The sequence below is a fragment of the Anabas testudineus genome, chromosome 8 (assembly GCF_900324465.2).
Source record: "Anabas testudineus chromosome 8, fAnaTes1.2, whole genome shotgun sequence".
Taxonomy (NCBI): Eukaryota; Metazoa; Chordata; class Actinopteri; order Anabantiformes; family Anabantidae; genus Anabas; species Anabas testudineus.
In genome coordinates this window covers 17,953,401-17,977,231 of record NC_046617.1, presented here as the reverse complement: position 1 = coordinate 17,977,231, position 23,831 = coordinate 17,953,401, and the positions used below count along the sequence as shown (strand labels likewise).

General features: G+C 39.9%; 4 protein-coding genes across 4 annotated transcripts; all 4 read right to left on the bottom strand.

Moving 5' to 3' along the window:
• Window positions 1–514: 514 nt before the first annotated feature.
• On the bottom strand, window positions 515–2,477 carry mrps34 (mitochondrial ribosomal protein S34). Its single transcript, XM_026359301.1, has 4 exons — window positions 2,381–2,477; window positions 1,728–2,100; window positions 1,542–1,584; window positions 515–1,193 (listed from the first exon to the last, which is right to left on the bottom strand). Exons 2-4 carry the CDS (start codon window positions 2,043–2,045, stop codon window positions 895–897), a joined length of 660 nt encoding a protein of 219 aa, XP_026215086.1. The 5' UTR covers window positions 2,046–2,100; window positions 2,381–2,477; the 3' UTR covers window positions 515–894.
• A 588-nt stretch (window positions 2,478–3,065) lies between these two features.
• On the bottom strand, window positions 3,066–8,763 carry spsb3a (splA/ryanodine receptor domain and SOCS box containing 3a). Its single transcript, XM_026361163.1, has 7 exons — window positions 8,416–8,763; window positions 7,240–7,451; window positions 6,740–6,920; window positions 6,450–6,637; window positions 6,193–6,295; window positions 5,976–6,101; window positions 3,066–5,753 (listed from the first exon to the last, which is right to left on the bottom strand). The coding sequence occupies exons 2-7, from the start codon at window positions 7,363–7,365 to the stop codon at window positions 5,362–5,364; spliced, it is 1,116 nt and encodes a 371-aa protein (XP_026216948.1). The 5' UTR covers window positions 7,366–7,451; window positions 8,416–8,763; the 3' UTR covers window positions 3,066–5,361.
• A 1,862-nt stretch (window positions 8,764–10,625) lies between these two features.
• atp6v0ca (ATPase H+ transporting V0 subunit ca) lies at window positions 10,626–16,694 on the bottom strand. Its single transcript, XM_026357441.1, has 3 exons — window positions 16,467–16,694; window positions 12,189–12,372; window positions 10,626–11,807 (listed from the first exon to the last, which is right to left on the bottom strand). Exons 1-3 carry the CDS (start codon window positions 16,540–16,542, stop codon window positions 11,603–11,605), a joined length of 465 nt encoding a protein of 154 aa, XP_026213226.1. The 5' UTR covers window positions 16,543–16,694; the 3' UTR covers window positions 10,626–11,602.
• Window positions 16,695–18,866: 2,172 nt separating this feature from the next.
• On the bottom strand, window positions 18,867–23,568 carry ypel3 (yippee-like 3). Its single transcript, XM_026361752.1, has 5 exons — window positions 23,229–23,568; window positions 21,651–21,769; window positions 21,351–21,394; window positions 20,697–20,805; window positions 18,867–19,999 (listed from the first exon to the last, which is right to left on the bottom strand). Exons 2-5 carry the CDS (start codon window positions 21,765–21,767, stop codon window positions 19,910–19,912), a joined length of 360 nt encoding a protein of 119 aa, XP_026217537.1. The 5' UTR covers window positions 21,768–21,769; window positions 23,229–23,568; the 3' UTR covers window positions 18,867–19,909.
• Between the last annotated feature and the right edge of the window lie 263 nt (window positions 23,569–23,831).

Here is a 23,831-nt window from a genome sequence, read left to right as displayed (position 1 = left end):
CACTATTGTTTAATCTGGGATATTTTCTTACTAACCTGGTGTAGTTGTATTTTTATACACTGCTCAAATAAATAAAGGGAATATAATCATTCCAATGTAAGTTCAAGTCCATCACACTTCCGGGTTATCAACCTGTCCAGTTAGGAAGCAACACTGAATGTGAATCAACAACCGACATAAGTTGCTCAGGTAGTGCAGCTCAGGATGGCACATCAATGCGCACCCTGGCATTGATGTGCACAGGCTCAGTAGCATGGGGGAGATACCGGGAGATGTGGAGGGGGCATTGATGCTCTGGACTAGCCTGCCCGTTCCCCAGACCTGAATCCAATCAAGTACCTCTGGGACATCATGTCTTGTTCCATCCACGGACACCACGTCGCACCACCTGTTCCAGGAGAACATCAACAACATGCCCAGACATTGTAGGGAGTTCATACAGGCACGTGCAGGCCACAAACACTACTGAACCTCATGATGATCGCCTGTGATCTGACATTTCCACTTTTATTTTGAGTATGATTCTTACTCTATTTTGTTCTTGGCACTATTCTACTATGTAATGAATAAAGATTTTCGAGCAGTGTATTTTGAGTAACAAATTCATATGCATGTGTACATCTGTCTTATTAAGTATTCTATAATGCAGAGACAAGAGCATCAACAAATCATTTACAACAGTCATTTTACACTAAATTTAATATTTAGAACATTATACATACTACACACAGAGCTGCTTTGGATGAGAAAAGCAGAGAAATGACTCAAGTCCAGGGTTTTTGGGACTTAAAAGTGTTGTGGACTTCCAGTGTTTGTTGAAAGAACTTCTCCTTCTGTGAACACTGATTTGGTCCAAAGTGTTCGTGATTAACAAGCTGTGTTAATGAAGGAATATCACACCGCTGTTCCCTCTTTCCTCTGCCTCTCTTGTTCCTGCCTTCGGAAATAGTCTTTGCTCAGTAGAACATCCCTTTTTAAAGGCAAGAGGGGCTCCTCTGTCACTGCGATACCCCCTGCTTTCCTCTCCTGGGCCAGTATCATGGCACGGAGCAGTGGAGGGTAGGGGACATAGGTCAAAGGAGGCTCAGGGAGTGGCTCAAAGTCTTTGAACTTCTGCTCTATGTGTTTGGGAACCAGGCGCCAGTCGTGGTACATCACCTTGTCCACCTCCTTCACTTCGCTCTCCTGTTTTCCTGCAGAGCACAAAGAAACAAAGTTACCACAGGCAGTTTGGATAGAGGCAGGTGATTTTATGTAAAAGGTGAGTCTAGAGATAATGACCTACATTTTACTGTGATAACTTCTAAATTTCATGACTGATCTTAGAAGTTCTGGGATTACTTCACTACGTCCTGCAAATTGATGAGCTTGGAAGAGTTTCTTCAAACTCAGCAGGAGGTTTGCCGGCGAGCATATAAGAGAAAGTAACTGTCTCAGGGTTAAAGGGATCTATGTGTCCTAGACCGAAAACCCATTTACCTCTAACTTCACTATCACTATCGCTTGTATTACTCTACTGTGTATAAACAGTCAAATTTTACCTTTGTAGGTGAGGATCCCCCATGCTTTGCCATGATCCATGTTCTAGAAAACACAAGAAACAGTATATTGATTCAGACTTAGCAACCAAATCACCTATGGTTTCACCAATTTCTACTCAAATAATGGTATATCTATTTTACATGATATACACTTAGTTACAGTGAGTGGATGTGATCTATGCTCACCTCAGATGTGTAGTCCACCTTGACCTTCGTGATCTGCCAGTAGCTGGGCTCTGTGTGGTCCTCCAGCCAGGACTTGCGGGTGAAGAGGCGGCCCACTCCGAACATCCTCATGCTTGCCAGCAGGGTGAAGAGGCGGTTCTCTCTGCGGACATCTTGCCAGGCCATCACGGGCAATGCCTTCCCCGTGAGAGGCCGCTTCATTGTGGCATAGTCCAGGGCGTACTTCTGGGAGTCCCGAGGCCGGGACTTCAGCTCTCGGTACGCCCGGATCTTCCGAGCCATTTCGGCTATGAGACGAAGTCGTTTCTTCTTCGCCATGACTTTGTGATGTTCAGCAGCTCCTCCACTGAGAAAACACCAGCCACCGTTTGTTCTGAAAGAGAGGAAAATGTTCTAGGTACATTAAGAAGTTAAGGCGCATATCTGACCTGCTATTTCAGGAAGAGATTCTATGATATACTGTCTGATAACTGTCTGAGCATAAACATATTACAACGTAACAAGGCTAACATGAGTTAGCAGTTAGCTAGCGTTAGATTATAAAACAACCCATTAAATCAGTTCATATTCCGACACCGATGAGTACATTTTAGTTACTTTTATATGAATAGGTGATTCTATTTATACTTTGCAAATATAAATAATTACAATACCTGAACGACTCTGGTGAACAGTGCCAAGTTCACTTGACCTCCGCAAGCTAACGCGGAACACGACTTCCGTTCAACCGGTCCCAACACAAATTGTTCCGTATGAGAGTTGGAGAGCGCATTAGTTCCGCAGGAAGAAAATACAGTCAGGCTTCAGGTAGCGTAATAGTATTACAACAAGTTCCCATGAATTAAATTAAAATCACTAATATTCTTAATTTTCTGAACAAATTTAATGTTTTACAGTACAATTGGATTTAAAATGTTAGGTTTACTACTTGTTAGTCTAGGGTTAGTGCAACTTTAATCTGCCAAATCAAGTGGACACTGTCCAAAGTTAGAAACACAGAGAGAATTTTATACTAGAGACAAATTACACTGCATTATTAGAAAGGCATATTATTGATATTACAGACAGTAGATTTACATTTGAAAACAATTTAGGACAGAACAAGGACTAGATACATTCTCTTGTAACTTACACTGAAAGAGTTTTAGGAAATAACCTATTTGTGAATACTGATTAGAATGAATTATTACAGAATGAAAAAACACTGCATAAAAAGTGCACAGACATTTGACTCTTTTGGCAAATTTCAACAAACTAGAGAAAATGTCAAATATTGGTCAGATCCTTTGGGCTACAAAGTTAAACAACACACAACAAACTGTGTAAATTATGATCAAGTTCAGTTCTTTGTGCATATTTAACATACATTTTATTTTCAGCTGAAAATCATGCTGATAAGTTATACAGAAAAAGGCGCCTTCGCATACAGTATTAATATGACATGGTATGGAAGAAACACTTAGAAGTTTTTATTTACAGAAGAACAGTAAGAAAAAGTGCTTGGATGCATCAATGTGAAGACAGATGCCGTGAAAAAGAAAACACACCTGCAGGACAACAACTAATCTCTTGGTGGTTAATGGATCTACTGGAGGAGGTTTCTGATAAAGTCGTCATGTTACTACTTATCACTGATGAGCGTGGTCCTGTGGTTCCATCACCACTGTTATTGTTCCAGTGTCCCCATAATAACACCCACACACCTAATCCTTCTGGTGACATTTATCACAGACGATGCTTGCGTTGCATAGTACCTTAAATCGTTATTGAACCCAGACCTTGACGAGTCAACGTGATCAGAGATTGGTGACAGAGGCCAATCTCTATTATTATACTGTTATACTTTGGTACACCAAAGACAATAAAATAATTATTTACATGTTGTAGTGGAAGTGTGCTTCTCCTGTTAGCAATGAATCAAGACTTAAATTGATCTTTTAACACCATTCAACCAGGTGGACAGAACTTCTAGCCCCCCACCTTCATATACAAGAGCAAGACCTATAGCTAGAAAAAGAGTGACACAAGTCGTTTTGTGTCGTATCATACTCGCTTTAGTCGCTTTTTGGTTATTTTGCTCAAATCTTTAGTATCCTTGTGGTGTTTGCATGCCTTTTCATACTTGTTTAGCATCCATTTTTACACATTTTGTGTCTCTTGAACTGGCCCTTCATACTGAAGGTCATGCATTTCCTGCTCTCTTGCACAGATTTCAGTAATCCTTCCATGCTCAGCCCCAGTAGCCTTGATAGGTGGCTGTAAAATGTTTGTAACATGCTTTCCCAGTGTATCAAAATCTCCACAGAAAATCATATTTAAAAGATATCACTGTTAGAAACACACTAAGCTTACATACAGAGAGCTGGGAGGTAGATTAAACACAGTAATAGAGGTTTCTAGACATTACTTTAATCATGCTGAGATTAGTTTTCTTCTGTGAAATGTCTTCAATTATTCACCATCACTTAAATCCATTATAATTTAATCAATCACAACTGGTGTTTATTGGAGAAATCTGCAAGTTTAAAAAGCCATTTCCAAGGTGAAGAGGGGCTGAGCGTTTGATGCAAAAAGGATTTTTGAAAAGATTAAGAGGAACGGGACAGAACAAGGCCTCAAGAAAAAACAAAAACAAAGTAATAAACTTGCATAAACCAGTACAAAACATTAAAATTGCTCATAATCTAATAGTCTGTCTATCGAATAAACTAACTTTTTTTTTAAAAATCTAAAAGAATCATCAGGTGTAAGAGTGATGAAAAGATGCTTAACTATTTGTCTCGTGATCGGGTTTAAAAGAGCTACACTAACTAACAACGTATAGTGTTACAGTTTCTAGAAAAGAGGAAATTCATAATCTCTACACACAAGTAGCACACAATTTTAACAGGACACTTGAAGTTAAAGACACGTGAATGTTGACATGATTGCGACAAATATTTCACTCAAGAATCTGATGATTAATAAGAGATATCAGAAAGATGAAAGACAAAAAAGGTTCATTGTCGTTGTTGGAGGATGAAAAGCTGCAGAGAACACTCAAGTTCACATCATTTCCTTCAAACATGTCAGTTTAAAATCTGAAGTTGTAGCTTCAGCGCTGTGATGAAATAAAGATTAACAATTGTTTCTTACAGATCCCAGTGAAACAGGTAACACATTACGTTGATAAAGCTTTCAATAGCATTTAGGTTCACAATGTACATCATTTGCATACAGGACGAAAACACACAATGGCTATACACTTGTAAAACCAGGTCTTTTGCAAATCTTCCGTGATGACCATCAAAATCTGGCAATGCATGACTTTAGTGTTACGTAGAGTTACTGTACACTAATCCCCACACATGAATGGAAACAAATTCTGCTGGCTGACAAAATAACACCAAATCCTTTCAACCTTTTACTGAAGATGGTTTGGATACTGAGTGTATGAGGAGCATAAAGATGTCTGAATGGAAAGACCGGGTGACGGCAGGAATACTGCTCCTAACACTCCTTCTACTCAACAGATCCAGGTTTTTTGTTCCACAACGTTTAACACTGATGCAGAAAAGATCTTGAAGCAGATCCGATGCCAGAGGACAGTAATGTCTGCCAGTGTTTAAAAGGAGGTAAGATTCGAACTGCGCAGTCACGTCCAGCGGCATCTCTTCCTCTGACAGGCTTCAGGGTCGGAAGTACAACCCTCCGAGTCACTCTCAGAGGAGGACGGTCCAGTCAGGCGAGGGGCAGGCAAGCACGAGGGGCGCTCAGGCCCATCTGGGGTTTCCTCTGTGGTACTGCTATTAAGACTGAGCACCCAACCCAGTTTGTTGTGGAGCAACTGACGAAGGCCTGGCGGTAGTGGCAACACGTCCAGAGTGTCTATACAGTCTGGCAGCAGCTGGCGAAGGCGAGCGCAGCAGAGGTAGAGCAGGGAGGTGGGTGCAGAGCACGATCTGATCACTTTCATGCTGCTCTTCGCTGCTGTGGAGCAGGCCATCGGATAAAACCTCTTATTTTGGAGCTCTGTGGCAGCAACACCTGGATTGAAAAAATTAGGGGTTTTATGTTCACATGTATTAGCTTGTTCCTCTGCAGACTTTATATGTGGAGGAAGAAGCTAGTTTTGAGGAAACTGTGCAATGATACTTTACAAAAGTTACATTAATGCAGGAGTGCCTCTGCTCTCAGTTAAATCTGCACATGCATGATGGATACATGTCATCAACATGGATGTAAAGTCACCAAGGTTGCATCACTAACCAATGCACTTTCGATTCTTGAAGAAAGTCAGCGTGCCGTGCCACGTGTCCAGATGGACTCCGATGATGGACCCCTGTCCAAAACGGGATGAGAAGTTCATCTTGTCTCCTTTATGATGCAACAAGCCTGAAAAAGTAAAACAAGCTCAATGATATCTAGCTCATACATAAACCATTTGGACCAGTTACTACATGACATCATGTTTTTGTGGTCTTACCAGTGTAAGACAGACCCCAACTTTCAGCATCTTTTCCCAACAGGCTGCAGAATGTGTGTCGGTATTTGTCTAAGTTCACATCAGATGTACCAATGCCAACCATCTGCACAGGAATAAAGAGATATTAGAAAACAAAAAAGATGAGCTGCCACACAGCTTCCATTAGGTCCTTATCTTAATTAACTTTTGCTCTACTTTGGATTTTTTGGGGAAGAATAAATATAAATATTTAGATCTGTGCAAAACAGAGGTTTTACCATGTCTGTTCCATAAACTGGGGACGTCATCTTGATTTCCCAGAAGTGCTGCCCGTCAGCCAGCTCCTTGGAACCACGGACTGCAGCTGTACCACAGCTGTATTCAGAGTGGAAGTTCACTTTCCGATTGTCACAACTCAGTAATGTTGCTGTTGAACGACTGTCCATGTCCCACGCCCAGTCAAAATCTAAAACGCCAGACGTTATCCACAGTTAATGAAACAAGAAATGCTTATTTTTTGTTTACCAGTTATTCGTCTTTTTGAAAAACAGCAGCAGCTGTGGTCTACCTTGATCGTCCTCTCCACAGTGACAGTCTTTAATTTGATGAAAACCTCGCAGACGAGGGTTGTAGCTGGTCTCAGCCTGTGAATCACAGCCACAATAGGACTCCCCAGTGACAGGAACTGCGCTCGGGACTGGAGGGACCATCACTGCAGAAAAGTCTGCCTCAGAGTCTGAGTCACTGTACTAAAAGAGCAACAATACAGAAATGAATTGCAAAATGAAATGGATGATTGGATGGACGTTAAAAGCATAACATTAAGATGCACTCCTTTCTGTGGAAAATGATTAGTTCTGATACAAAGCATCCAAAGAGCTGAACACTCAGCACATTAACAAACACACTTTGTATAATGGCCTCAGGCAAACTAAAGACTTTCAGCTTCACATGGATCCCTGAGGTGCATTTTGCCAGACCTCTATACACAGTGACACATCCCATCTCCTGCCTACAGTGCATCATATGACACAAAACCTTACACATGCACTGGCACTGTATTCTTACCTCGAGGCGGTCATAAGTCCATTCTTCACTTTCAGAAGCCAACACCAGTGCTCGGGCATCAGCATCTCGCCGTATGCCACCCCAGACGTATCTCCAAGCACGACTGTTCCTGCTTCGTCTAGACATGGCAGCAACACCGAGTCTGACCGGTGGAAAAACCTGACGGTCAGTTCAGGTTTAGTGCAGATGTTAGAAGAACAGCATCAGCCCAGCTGCAGAAAAACAAAATGACTAAACAATGAATCATCTTCAATTGTTTTCAAATCACAAAGCTGCATTTTTGCATTTATTTTTAATGCTACAAATTTAAAATTTACATATTAAGACTAATTAAAATCAGTGTGACACTCAGATTTTATTTAAACTAGGATTTCTGCTCTGTGGTTATACATCTCCATAAACAAGTCACATACATGCTAAATGCTAAATGTGTACGTTTGTGCCTGGATTCAGATTTGATATATAACGACCTCTACTAACCTTTTCTCACTTTAGCAGTAAATTTCTCCAAATTATATATTTTATATATATTTATACATATATTTCTGCACATCATGTCACCTGTAAGGTTTTTAAATTACATACAACCCTAATAAAACCGTGTGACACAAGAAATAACAGCTTCTTAATATCATCCTATCTTGAATTCAGTTATTATTTGACCCTTTCTTTTATTGTAGATAATCTTATGAAGGAAAATGTTGCTCCATAAATCAGTGTATTATTACACTGATTTATGGAGCTACATTAACCGCAGCATGCCACAAATAAATCGACTACAGAGAAGCACACATCATCCTAACTACTTAATCTAATGCTAACAAACTGTTAACAACCTATTCACACTATAAACACCAATGTCACATCGCACAAATTGACATTAGTAACGTGCAATGTTGTTGACCTAAATAGCTAGCTCTAGTTAGCCACCTAGCCTAGCTAAAAACAGCAGCTAACGCTTGGTGCCTAGCGTGAACATGTGATATCAAAGTTAAATTCAAGCTAATGCATTAGTAAATGCTGCTAATTATCGGTACATGCACAGGTTATTGGCCAAATAATAAGTCAAAGACAACTGGAGACTTAAGGTTAGTTAGCCTAACTAGCTAGCTAGTTAGCTTTCCATTAGCTGCTACATCCCCGGATAGTTAAAATGACAGTTTTAACATCACCTACCTCTTGTTCTCAACAAGAGCTGCTGTAAAAATCGTTGACAACACAACCGAGATGTTGCCTCCAAAAGCCACAAACGTGTAAGTTAGGTAAGTGGGTAAAAATCACGGTAACCGAGCTTCCTCTCGTCCTGACCTACTTTACATGAGTGTGAGCGTAAACAAAAACAGGCTGTGCGCTCAGCTCCGTCTCCTCCACAGGAGCTTCGAGTCCACGTTAAAGACTCCTGACATCCCACATACCAACAAGATCAGGGTTGTTTATCCCCAAATAACTGGAATACCAGTGACAGGCATGCATCCAAAATAAAAAGCAGCAGTCACTGCAGATGTGACATTATTTTCCAACACCCTAAAGAGCTGTGGTTTGGAAATAAACAGGAAATTATCACAAATTCATTTAGTTTTAATGGATTAATTAGAATATGTTGCTATGTAACAATGGTAAACACCAGTGACAGCAGTTAGCTACTGAAAGCCCAGTTTGGTGCATTTGGACTTTGTATTTTTAGGTTCATCAGACTCAGACAAGACAGACAGACAAACAAAACAAACAAACAAACAATAGACCTGTTTATGTTTTGCAGAGTTTGTTACTGTGCAGAAGATCTTTACGGTGCAAGTAAAGGAACTAGTTTATCTGGGCAGACCATTAGTCCACAAAAGAGAGAGCGACAGATCTTTAACAAATCAAATTACTCTACTTTAAATAATTATTATTTATTATTATTATTTACCCATAAAAAACTCAGCTTACTTTTTAGTTTATTAAAGGTGAATCAACCTTTGTCGAGTTTACCTGCTTCAATCTACTTCATCATGACACCTGCTCTCATAAGTTTTCATTTGAATGAATGACTGGATTTATTTATTAGTTATTTTCAGTCACATCTAAAACACACATACTGTTGAGGCATGAAGGGTTTTTCTCCCCACAGCGATATTTATATTTCATGTTGGTCTCTCAGGTGAATCAGACTATTTTAAATCTGATTATGTCACTTTCCAAACAAGTCTTACAGGTTCTGCACATCTTTTCAGAGTACAGTACACTGAGAGCGAAATCTAACTTTAAGAACTTTATTGTGAAACGTGCTGCTCGGGGAACCTTGAACATTTGAAAGACAAAGATACATTAACATGTTTCCCATCACATTTGCTTCATTTGAAGGATGGTATGTCCTTAAGAAATATGTGGGGGGGTGAAGCACATTCTGCTCCAGGGCAGGTCACACAATAACTCTGTCCAACAGTTAGTTAAGACTCCTGACCCGATGGGAACACAGAAACTACACTGTGTAGTGTATAACAATCAAAAACCGTCAATGCAACACTAATTAAGGACACCAGGCACCGTTCACCAGACTACATTAGGGATTGAAAGTATTTGGGTTTGATAAGCACACGGTATCAGTATCTGTGGAGACCAGTAAATGTTAAGTGGATATAAATTAGTGGAGGAGCTTGTGTGACTTTATTATTCCATTGATTTCTGCATTTTCACTTTACTACTTAGTCATTTATTTGCTCCTGTGTTGCTGTTTCTTCTAAATAGTTGCTGTGTGAAGGACTAGTGTTGCGTTCAGTGCAGATATTTTTGACCTGCTGCATCAAGTCTGACTGAATCAACCAATTTCATGTATCCCAACTTCACAGAGACAGACATTACTTCTTAGCACAATACCTACTGTTGATGTAAAATACCATGTGTGCCACTTTCCTTTACACATTGAGCGCAGAAATATCCAGTTTCTAATGTGCATCAAACGCATCTCGAGTCACATGGTCTTTTGTGTTGTCTGTTTTTTCTTGTAATGCAAACATTTATTTTCATTCTGCTGTACTGAATCGTCTTTGACTTGATTTCTGGTATTTATGTGGTTTTCAGATGTCACAGTGGAACCTTTATCTACATTTATTGTGACCTCAGCGGGTGACAGGGAATCCAGACTACAATAGGTGCTCCCTATAAGTGTGCTCCCACCTTTGTACAGCTCACACAGCCCTTCATAAATAGTATTACATTTACTTTTCATACAGTGAATGTTGTGTTTATTTTCCTGTTGCAGTTTTTACTGAGTTTTTATTTTGCCCATTCCTTAGTTGCACATTTTACTTTACCAACTTTGCCTTTAAGCTGAAATGCTGCACAGTCTAAATGTCATTAATGCTGTAAAGTGAGTCATCCCATTCATATCAGACTTGACACTGATGTTCTGGAGGAGGTTGAGTTTTATTTGGAAATCTGACAGGCATGGCTGAACAATGAGCTCTTACCTTAAACAAAAAAACAACAACAAAAGAAAAAAAAAAGAAAAAGAAAAGAAGAATCAAGACAGCAGCACTACAGGTAAACGATACCAGTGTTTCAGTATGTCATATTAAACATAAATCCACTTGCACACATTACACACTCAGGTCACTCACACACACACTCAACTGTCAACATGTGGACATCCTCCATTAATAATCACACTACATCCAGAGGAATTTCAAGCACTTAGAACAATTACCCACAGTGCAATTACTCTAACTATACACAGATAATTTATATATGTATATGTATAGGGTATTCAATAAATAGTACTCCATTTACACAGTTTAAGTCAAAATTTTTTAGCTTTTCATAAATAGTGAAAAACAAAACAAACAAAAAAAAGTAGTCTTGACATCTCCTTACCCACGTGATTCAAAAATGGTCCCAGAAAAGAACGTGAAAAAATAAAACACTAATGTGCACGATTTTTCCGCAGTCTCAAAACAGAGAACGACCATCAAAACCACCCACGTCAAACAAAAACCAAAGGAAGGGGGTCTGGGCAGAGGGGGGTAAACGTTGATACTCACAGCACAGACTGGTTACTACATTTACAGGGGCTGGAGGGACTCTGGATCACTGTACAGGTTAAGATCAGACAACAAATCAGGCTGACTGTCCACACATCATCCCATAACAACCAACACATCTTCATGCCCGTTCTGTACATACAGGACCTGACACAACTGGATGGCTTTAAACAATATGGATAGAGAACATCTACTGAGGACGAAGCTGTCGGAGACGACCGCCAACATGTTTCTATTGCCATCCCATCCTGTCAGACCCACGGGGTGTAATGGAAGTAGGTGAAAATCTATTTGTTCTTGCTGCTTTGATGTGGAATGAATGAGATGGTGTTTGATGCTGACACTTATTTTGTAGACAGGATGAGGGCCACGATGAGGCCGTAAAGACCCAGCACTTCAGCGAAGATCAGAATCAGGATCATGCCCACGAAAAGCCGAGGCTGCTGGGCGGTGCCTCGCACGCCGGCGTCACCCACGATGCCGATGGCGAACCCAGCTGCCAGGCCGCTGAGGCCCACGCTCAGACCAGCACCGAGATGCAGGAAACTCCTGTTGCAGAGAGAACAGAGGATTGTCAGTGCACACGGTAACACAGAAAACAACATCCAGGTCTTTTCTATAAAGTTATCCAGGAAACTGCTTCATGGAAATTTGATTAAATATTTATATCTGCAATGCACAGTACAGGTATTACAATCTGTAACAACAGAAGCACTGCATTAAACATAGTGGCAAGAAAAAGTATGTGAACCTTTTGAAATGATCTAAATTCATGGACATCAGAGTGGACTCATTATTACTTTCTTAACCTGAACATAACAAGTCTCAAAGATTAGAAAAGGACATCTCCAGGTGGAAAGTTCTCATTGTTCAACCCTCTGTAGTCTTTTGACAAATCAAATAATAAAATGTATCAGAGGCTTGTCGTACTTGTAAAGGCTGAGTCCGTCAGAGATGTTGTTTGCTATCAGCACAGCCACCACCAGCCCGTAGATGGCGATGATACCAGCCATAACCACGGGGATGATGGACTTCATGATGAGCTCGGGCCGCATCACAGACATGGCAGCGATGCCTGTGCCGCTCTTCGCTGTCCCATACGCTGCTCCTAATGCTGAGTAAGAGAGAAGAGAATCCCTGTTAGCTCGTCCATCCAGTTCAGTTTGTGTTTATTTGTCAAATACAAACGACTCAGACAAAGCAGAGATGTTTCGTTTTAGATCAAACTAAGCTGGATGTGGATTCAGCTGAGTGGGAATTATTAACCAAGTAGATTGATTCCAACTGTGACAATAGATGGATACGCACACTATTTGCAATAATCACCATCATGTGGCAAACATCTGTCCTCCAACATGCTCAATCTGAGACAGAAAGCCCTTTTTACATCTATTTAAAGCGGATAATTAAGCTGTTCTGTATAAAAAGATACAAATGTGGGATGTGGGGGTCATTGCTGACTTTAGATCATGCCTGCAGGAGTAAATTTATCACATCCGTCCTGACTTAACATACGTGTAAAATGGGCCGTTAATGACAACCTGATGACTTGTTATCTCTGCAACCTGCCTCCGTGTGTTACCGTCTGTTTGAATTAGCCAAGCTACCATAACGAAGGTTCAATTTAGCTGCAATATTCCATGACGTCTGTCTAGAAGGAGGCCTAACATGCAGCAACAGCTGAGATAATAGCAAAACATTAAGCTGCCTGTTCTGTCCTTCAACAATTCAACATAAAAACTAGAGCGAAATCATACTAGTGCAGTACTATTTCATTTCTAGTTTTACAAATCGTAGCTTTTCCCAGGTGTCTTTGCTCTGCCGTCACCTCATGCCTCATATATCTGTCTGCTCTGCTTGTCACACACTCACAATTATCACCGCACATCACTGATCACTGCAAACACGCTGCCAGCTTATTTGTTCAGAACATTAAAAACTGTGAGCAGTAACAGTAATAATCTTGTAATAATCCTAATTTTTGGTTTTGGTTTGATTTGTTGATTTCCCAGTTTTACATTCTACTATACTCTTATCCGCATTTTATTTATTCGGATGTTTTCAGTTTTTTTGCCTAAGGGATGAATGTTTTCCTTCTTCTCCTGAGGCCTTTAGTGAAATGTGTCATTGTGCAAGAGACTAGAAGAGTAAATATTGTCTTGTGAAACTAACAATGTTCACTTCATGTTGACACTGTCAGACGGGTGTTGAGTTAGCTATATTAGGGTGTATGTTGAACTGTTTTGAACAGGTTTCTATTTTATAGTGTATAAATTTAATAATATATATTTAAATCCCCTTAATTATTTCACAAATTTGAATCTGTTTATAACTTGTGTCTCTCCCTCTTTCACTGTCCTTTTCCTCCGATGATCGCCCAGCGCGTGGCTGTTGATTGCAACAGCAACAAACATTGAGCAAGCCTCCACCCAACATGTCACCTGCATACACGAAGACCCACTGAAATAAATAATTAAAATAATAAAATAAAAATCACAACACAGCTTTCACCACCTCACACTTGCTGCTGTGGGTGTGCTGACACATTTGAGAGCTATTTACAAGAATTGTGTGAATAAGCAGCTCTGCATTTTTCTCCAACAATGTTAAAACATTGAGCTGCACCAAAGCAGCACTTGTCTTTGTAATCTGGGAAGGGATTATATTTTCTTATGCAATGATAGTTCTTGAAATATGTATGCCCATGCATTATAGGCTAACTGTGTCTGTTCCCACATTGCAAAAGAACTTTTATATGTATTTATAGTAAATATCCTTGGACATCACATTTCTCTCCAGAGGGTCTTTCACCATAACATGTCACAGATTAAATGCTTTATTGAGTGTTTATTACATTAACACGTTTCTGTCTCCTTTCTTAAGGGTTACTGTACGTACAGCTTCCACATCATGCAACTGCCACTCCCAAGAAATCCTGGGGAGGGTTCACAGCTAATGAGATGAAACATCTGAGGTGAAAGAAACGGCATCACTTATTTAATATCCTACATGAATAATTATTAGTTATTAGTGGGTAGTGTATGGTTACCAGAGCCTTTTATCCCTCAAACAGCAAAAATAAAATAATATCACTGAGAGATGACGTTATAAAGTTTAGGGACGTCTACATGGGACGCCCTACATTAAAAATTAACTAATTTAGACTTAATTATGGATGTACTGGCGTAACTGGGTGTGAAATGTGAGAGCTCTACATTAAATACCGTCTGTAAAACTTAAGTTGCTTACATTCAGGTGCATTGGGCCACTGATTAGATTTTAGTGGCACTTGGTGTAAAAATTGGTGCACCCATTTATGATCTTATACAAAAAACTGTAATCTGACCAGTGTGATTGATTCACAAAGTGTCACCCGATATCATTAAATAATGATCTCCACATTATGAAAGCAGTTGTCTGTGTCTATAGGATTTGCTGTCACATGACATTTCCAAAACATCTTTTCACGAGAGCACAATGTAAATGTTGCTGTGACAAAAAAGATTATCCCTTTAGTATCACGGCCTGCTGTTTAGTTCATTCTGTTGGCCTATGTGAAATCCACACCCAGCTAAATCTTTTATTTCACACAGTTTACTAAGATCTGACTATTCCTGTTCCTTTAATTCACCACAGACCACTCACAACCTGGACAAAAACAGTTCCAACTCAGTATGCAGACAGTATGCCAAAAACAGACACAAGAACAGAGCCAATCATAAACAATCAATCGTGCAATAAACCTATAGTGTCACAAGTTTCATTTATTGTTTTTAAACTTGAATCAGTCTGTAACATGTATATTATCCCTCACTTGACAAATATCAATACAAGCAGGCTGTATACCGTAGATAAACATGTATGCATGCATAGTACATACTACATGCACATAAATATACTTCATACATTACCCACTGACCTATGTCTTAACCATATATTTTGTATGCATGATCATATTTATATAAAGAATCATATGGTTGTATTTATACATGTATTATTTCTCCAAATGTATCTTCCTGACTCTATATGTTTAAGTACACTGACATCTAGTAGAAATCTGAGTAAAACTCATACACTTGTATGTGCAAACCTACTTGGCCAGAAATGCTGATACTAAAATAACTTAATTATGACAGATTACAGATGGCCTGACTGGGGCAGCTGCCACCTCAGCAAGAGTCTGCGTCACCAACCAGCAGCTTTCAGAACAAATACCCTGCTCCTAAATTCATATATTCAGTTTCTATGTACATCTGTGAATCTGAATGCATATCTAACTGCATATACTTGAAACTCTATTGCGGTATTTTTTTATCCTTGCTATATATGACAAGTAGTCTGCACCTCATCACCAAGATAAATTTCTTGCATTTCCTATTTCTAATTCAGATTTATATTGTGACATAATCTGGTTCATATAGGAGGTGAACAGCTACAATATCACAGCTTCGCTATGCATGTTTGGTGTTTTTGAATAAATTCGTAATTTAAATTTATAGCCACTTTCCTCTTATAATTCAAAATGTTTTTAAGAACATGTCTACGTACAGTGCTAAATGTGATTGCATGCCATTTGTCATTTCTAATTTGTATATTATGATTAATTTTGCACCACACCACCACCCACAAACTCATCGCATGTCAAAACCTACTTGGTAATAAACATTTTTCAGATATAATAAAGCTTTGTTCACACAAGAGATGATTGGATAACTACAGTGTTATAGATTGATATGATAGATGAAGGAGATGTTAGCTAGCTACAACATTACAGCTGATATAACCTTAGTATGGTTAGCTAGCTACCTTTACAACATCACAGGCTTGTATGATGTAACCTGGCCATGGTTAGCTAGCTACAGTTATTCAGATAACTACAGCTAGATACGATATAATCTGGAGGTGGTTAGCTAGCTACAGTTATTCAGATAACTACAGCTAGATACGATATAATCTGGAGGTGGTTAGCTAACGTTAGCTACACTGTTAGCAGCACCAGAAGCTAGGCAGCTTCGTGTCGATGGAAACATTACGTCGCATTCTTCGCAGGTTGTGTGAGCCGTGACCAACCCAGCCAACAGCAACAACACTCTAAAACAGGCTGTCATTTTTAATATTTCCACGGGGATTTGGCTAACATGTGGCTAAGATGGCTCGTCGTTGGCGTATTAACAGTAAAGCAGACGTGTCAGATGAAGGTGTAGTTACCGCTGAAGACCATGGCCGCAGAGGCTCCCATCACGGCGAAGAAAGCCGAGTACTCGGGGCCCTGTTCAGAAGACATTCTGGCTTTTTTTCTCGGGGCGATATAGCTACAAGGTGGACTATCTTCTTTTTTCGGGGTCCCCCGTATCCCACCGTGAGCTTTAGACAGGTTAAAACACCGAGAGGAAGCGACAACGTAGCTGTCAGCGAGCGAACCGGTGTAGAAGAGGAAAATGGCGAAACGGAAAAAGTCACATGATCAGCCACCTCGGAAGGGTCCATTTGTGCGGGCACGGGGGTGCGCAACTCAAACAAGCTAAAATATATATCCTTTTAAATTATTTCAGCTTAAAACAAATTGCGAAAACAAGTCTCATTTGGTATTGATTTTCACAATGATTAAACAATACCGATGACTGCGGTACCACAAAGTTCCTCCGGATGAGTTGTACAGTGTGTATTTTGTGGTACGTTCTGCTGCAAGTGCAAACCGACTGCAGTTGAAGCGCTGCACGCTGGAGTATTAATTATTAGGTATCAAATATAAGGTAACACGAACCCTAAACACAGTGTTCAGCTGTAAATAGAATAAAACAACAAACAAACAATGCACTCTAGAGGTGATCAGATAATGCAATAGCAGAGCTCATATCCTGCAGCCATTCATCTTCCAATACAGCACAGCAGGCCTGTGTGTGTGTGTGTGTGTGTGTGTGTGTGTTTTATATAGGTTGTATTAATCACGAAATAAATCTAACAGTGAGAGATTAATTTAAATCAACACTCTGGAGGAGTCAAGGAAACAAATAAAGATTAGGTTCCCCGGGTTATTATTGTCTAGAGATACCTCCAGGAGCTCTCTTTGTCAAGGTGACACCGTAAATAAAAGTGGGTGTTTCTGATGTCACCTAAAGGGACATTTCACCCAACAATACACATCAGAATATTTGAATATTTTCTTAGGGTAGCCTTTCTATATACATTTTTTTTCAGATCATATTACACTTTCTTTGCATAATTAAGATATAGAAAATAACTATATTTTATGTTTATGTACCTTTCCATTTTATGACACCTAATTATTTTACTCCAGTAGATTTCAGAAGGAAATACTGTACTTCTTAGTCCACTACATTTATCAGACAGCTGTGCTTCTTGTTACTTTGCAGAGTAAATTTGATATTACAAAATATAGTTTTAATACTTGGTTGCAGATCCAAGTCTGGTACCGATATAACTCAGATGCTTTGTTTCTTCCCTGGTTCTCCTCTGACAGGGTTTGACCTTAGCTGTCTGAAAAATGTACGAGTAGTAAACACTTTCATATTTACCTCAGAAATGTAGTATGATGAAGTAAGATCATTAGGAGATGCTTAATTGTGGCATTTAAAATGAATAATCCTCTGTACTGCTCCTCACTATTTGTCCCACAGGAAGATGTTTAATGTACATATGGAATAGATTTTTCCTAGTAATTATAAATGAAAGCAGAGCAAACAGCTGAAAAACCAGCAGCATACACATGACTGCCAGCAGCTGCTTCACCACGTCATGAAAAAACTTTTAGTTCTCGTCAGATCTCGCTAATGTGACCTGCTCCTTCACTTCCTGCAAAATTGGGAAAATGTAATCATAGCAAAAGTATTAAAAGTACAAATACTGTGCAAATTAATTAAAACATCTTTATTGTAGTTCCCCTTTAAGAAAAGTTACAGTATATTGATGTATTGCAAAACTATAAAATGTTTGCGCAAGACAGTTGCATATTTTAATTAGACACTAGGCCTGATGTTTAATAAAAGAATGTAACTGTAAGTGATGGTGACAAACACTGTGCAATGACTATTAATTAAAAGGTCTTTTTAATTGGTTGACACACTATAACGAGTTCAGACACTCTTGCCCCCACCTGCCCTCTGTCTTCTTCATTGCTATATCCCATCAAATGAAGGGATCTCTGCGTTTCTATTAAATTCTTATGTTTTGTATCATGTCTCAACCTTCTTAGAGTGAATACATAGTAGTTTAATAACTGATAAACTAAATTGACTACCCCGGTCTCAACAAACCTGAAACTAACTAAAAAAGTGAAGAGAAATTAAAACATCTGAACTATACCAACACCACCATCTGCTGGAGGATTTTCTGACCACTCAACTGGATTTCTTCCCAACTGTTACTAAGGCCTTTAAAGACTTTCGCCACGTATTCTATTCAAAACTGAAATGAGGAAGTTTAAAAACTGGTTCCTTTATGCCATAGATATCAGCAGTAAAAAGAAAACAAAAAAACAGAAGTTAAAATGATACAGAAAACAATGCAGAGCAGCATCGCTTCATACTCTAACGCTTTCCAGGGATTTCTTTTCGTCAAAGATCTCAAATGCAAGAACAGTACACAAGCTACAGACACAGTACTTTAATGAAAGATCAGGTTAAAATAACACACTTTAATGACAGAAGCAGACATTTAAAAAAAAAAAAAAATTACCATAAATATGCTACATAATCCTAAATCACACATTGCTCTAGCATGATTGAGTAAATGGATCTGTAAGGGCAGCTCAGTGTTAGGCCATACACAAATACAAAGTTTAAATCTCGTCAGCATTAAGTAAAAGTGAAGACATCCCATCTGTGCAGTGGAAACTCGAGATGTGAACCCCAGATTAATGCTTCTCAACAGCGTCCAGCCTGAGACACCTCCGCACGCGCGTACACACTCATACACACCTAAAATGTATACCTACAATCAGAAGACATTCACACTGCAGACTTAAGAATTTCAGGTTACTTTCAGGGGCTTTAACTGTACTAATTTAACACCCCGATTGCCTTTGGCACATATTAACAAATGTAACTGATCTAACCATAAAAACAAGAAGATCATGGAATAAAAAAACAAAACAAAAAACAAGCCCTCCCACTGCTCTAAGCATTCCCAACCCTTGCATCACTTGCAAATGATCTATGGGTTAAACAAGCCTAAACACTCAGTCTAAAAGTGCACCTTAAATCCAAATCCCTGGATCTAAAGTGTAAGAAGGGCAGATTAACTTCCACTGGCCTCGCCGCTGCACTGCGGGATTGATCAGTGGCCATTGATAAGGGTTTTATCACTCAAACACTCTTAAAAATCCAATACATCCCGATGTGACTACATGTCCCAGCCCATCACACACAAACCCTGCACTCATTCAGTCCATGTCCCAGCACAACTAGCAAATGGGATAGCAATATCAGCAAATGTGTTGTTGTGGTCGCTGGAAAAACACGATGAACAGAAAAAGATAAGGCATCACATGCTATTCTTGGCAAAGCCGTACGAAGTGAAAAAGTGTGGCACAGCGATGGCTCGACATGAGGAAGCTACACTGGAACCCTTTTAAAATTGAGGGGGATGCAACTTTTGTAAAAGTCATGAAGACAGATGAAGATTTCCCTCTCTCAGTCCCAGCCGTTGTCCTTTATCATGTGGGACAGCTCAATGATGTACTTCCCCTCCTTGTACTTCTGACTCAGCTCAAAGGCTTGCTCCTGTAGAGAGACGGTGCATTAGCATTATTAAAACAGTGACGTGTGTGACTGTGGAGAATTTAGTCATTCAGGTCACGGTATTTAAAAGTGTTATTAGGTCTCATGGTCTTTTTTGACTCATTTTTATAAACACTTAGTCTATTTTAAACATATATGTGTAAATTTATTCACTAGAAGTTGGTAAAATGTTTTTCAACCCATCCTTCCTAACAGCAGATTCCTCTCTCTGTCCTGTGACCCATGTGTTCATCTCAACGCAATTAGGACATATGGCGAATAATGTAAAATATCTTAAGATGCGTCTTTAACTTGGTAATGGCTTCAAGAGAAGAGCCTGCTGTTGCTCAACTGAGGCCTCAACAGGATATTACAGAACAGCAGGTTTGTGTTTAAAGCATGTGACACATCAAGATGACGGTCAGTGTTCACCCTAGATAAAGAAGTGTACATAAGTAGGCTACACTTCTTGTGTACATAGGTACACTTTTCATAATAGCAAGCTAATGACAAAGCCAACCAAGAGACCAGAGTTATTTGCATTTTATTATCACACACATTCTCAATTAGAGGCAGATGTAAACCGTCTGTGCTGTGAAAATGGTAAGAAAACGCTGCTTTGTTTAAGTCTGGGAAATGCTGAGTTTGAAAAATTGAGAGGTACGCAACGGACCACTCAGCCGTTGTGCACACAACTTACATATTTCCAGCCCAGCGTGGTGTGACAGTTTTCGCAGTAGATGTCGGCCACAGCATGAAGCCCTGTGAGCAGTAGCCTCTCCTCCGCAGGACCACAGCCGACATTCACCCTGACACCAAACACAAAGTTGTCAAATAACAGATTCACAATAAAAATGACTCATTAACATGCACTAAATGAATCACTGGGCGCACTGCACAATGTAATCACTACGGTGTGACAAGAAACAAACAAACAAACAAACAAACAAGAAAAACAACTCAACAGTAATTTTCTTTTAGGGGAAAATTACCATAACTAAAAACCTCAAGGTTTCAGATACTGATAAAGTATTTATAGATATGTGATGGGGGCCTTGATGTTGTCACATCTTGTTTCTGACCTACAAACCAAATAAAAACAAAGAGTGCAGCTGATGTTGGCTAGTTCAACATCAAGGTCAGAAGCAAATTATGTGCTGATGTGTTATTCATGCAAATATATCTGAGACTGGAAACTGTTTTTCAGAGGCAAGTAGATTATATGTGTTTGTGTGTGTCTCTTTTTGCTTTCAAGATGCACAAAAATAATAATAAGCAACAAAATCTTAACATAGTTGATATGAATGTAGGGCATTTTTGTGCATTTAATGTGCGACTAAGTAGCAATACTTACACAGAGTTGAAGAGGTATGCTCTGCCCTGACTGCCTTGGAACGACTAGCAGACAGAAAAGAATCAGAAGACATGTCAACTTGACATTTGTGTCACTAACACAACCTGATATTATTTTTTCAGCTTTATGAAACATTTTCCAGAGTGTTGTAACTTGTGAGATAAGTCTGAAGTTTTGTGTCAGTGCCGTTTTTCCAGTTTCACTCCTTTCTGATCTTTGTGAGAGCAGTGAAGTGAAGCGATGTATGAGCCAACTGAAATAACTAACAACAACAACAACAAAGCTTTGCAGCACACATACCTTGGAGATAAGATCGTCATGGTTGGCCAGATGGGCGCGGCAGTGCACACAACTGTAACGACGATGGCAGGAGTCCAGGTAAGCCTGGAACGTCTTGGCCTTTGTCAGTTTCACCATGTCTGTGGAGAAAGCAGGAAGCACTCGTTATTGTGGGGGTTTGGCAGACATAGTTCAATCAGATAAATCAGGCGGTGGCAGGTTTCTCTCGTTTTGATCAATCAGAGAAACAGATTTTCCCAACAACTCTGAACACATCTGATACCAGCAATATGTAACCTATAAATAACCATAACCTTGCCTACAGGCTGGGCTGAGGCCTCATTAATCCGTTTCTTTCCCTGCCCCTGCTGCAGAGAAACTCCCCACGGCATAACAGTGCCACCACCATACTTCACTAGAGATGGACCAGACATAGTACTTGGAGTTGAATTTAATCTCATCATACCAAAAATCTTTGTCTTCCTATTCTTCGAGTCCTTTAAAAGTTGTTTTGCAAAAAGGCAGAGGCTTCAAGGCCTAAATGATGGACGACCATCCTTCAGACCGGTTCTCCCATCTCTGCAGAGGCCTGACACAGGCCCAGTTGCTCAGTGTGTCCCGTGGTTCCAGACTTATTTACTGCGGCGACTGTGCTCCTGGGGGAACTCAAAGCTTTAAAAAATGACTCTACGCCCTCATCCTGATCTGTGCCTCAGCACAAAATTTTACTAAGGAGGTCTCTGTAGACCTTCTTAGACTACAATTCTTAGTTTTTGTCTCTGACACACAGAGTGATTAGCAAACATTTGTAAAAAAAAAAAAAATGTTTTACTTTTTTTTCCATTATGGGCAATTAAAATAATTAAAAACTTAACAACTAAACGTCTGTAAAAAGTCAAAGGGACTGAAACAACTGCAACTATATCACTGAAAAAAAAACTAAACTTTGGACTCAATCACCATCCGAGTTTGGCATTTAATAGTAAAAGTTCAGTAATAAAAGCCTGTTTATGCCAAGAAAAATAAGAAAGAAGGGTAAAAAAAAATTCTCGACCTTTCAGGTCAAAATTACAGCATGCAGAGGCAAAGTTTTCTTCCTGCATCCAAGTTGTGAGGTAATTATTACACAGCCCTCATAGCTTTTACATAGAAAGTCAAACATTAGACTTTCGATGTAAGAACTATATTGCTATTGCAGATTTTTTTTTCGTCTTCTATCTTTGCAGGCTTTAGTGAACAGCTCCAATGTGCTGCCATGTGCACACAGCCGTACAGAGTCAAAGTAACATTTGACAAAGCTTTCATTGTTAGAAATTAACAAAATGATTAATGCTCGCAGATTAGCTAGGTTAGCACACAGTTTAGCAGGCAGCCCGCCACCTGGTGCGCAGACAATCCTCGCTTCATCAACGTTAAAAACAATTAGTGAACCATTTGTGAGGCAATGTAGTGACAAAAACATCCTGACACATGTCACATTAAACAGAAATCTGCTCCGACCTAGCTTGTGTGTTAGCTCGCCTGCTAGCTCCGCCGCAAAGCAGCTAACAACACACTGGCGGCGCAGTGAAGCATATTTCCCGGTGTTTGTCGGCTCACCTGATATTACCGAAGCTTTCCACAGTCTACACAGCGGACCACAGGGTCTGACAACCAATAATCACCCGATTACAGCAGGTTTGTGGTGGTGGTGAGCTCAGGCGGACAACAGGCGACCACGCGTCGGCGGCTCGGACAATAAAGACAACGCGGACTCCCTGTGGTGGCTGCAGCGTTTATCCGCGTTTCTCTCTCTCTTTTTAAACCTGAATCTGCTTTCAAATATCTTTTTTTTTTTTGCTAAATAAAGAACTGGTCGAATCGGACAATGCTGGCAGGGGGACAGGGTGAGAGTGCGCTGCGGCCCCCGGCGGGAGAAAAATGTGGTTTGTTATGAAAACACGCAGAGGCGGAAGTCTGAAGACTGCAAAACAAACCCGGGTCGACCAATCAGAGGCCGCGGAGTGACGTCGAGAATGTGGGTCAACCAATCAGCGTCGACTTCACAGGAGCCCTCTATGGCTATCAGTGTGATTGTTGGTGCAGCTTTTTAAGTGGGTTATCATCTCCTGCTGCTGGATGTGGGATAAAAACAGCCTCTATACTGTTTTTTACAGACTGAGCAGCACTGGTGAAAGTGAAACCAAGTACATTTAAGTGTTG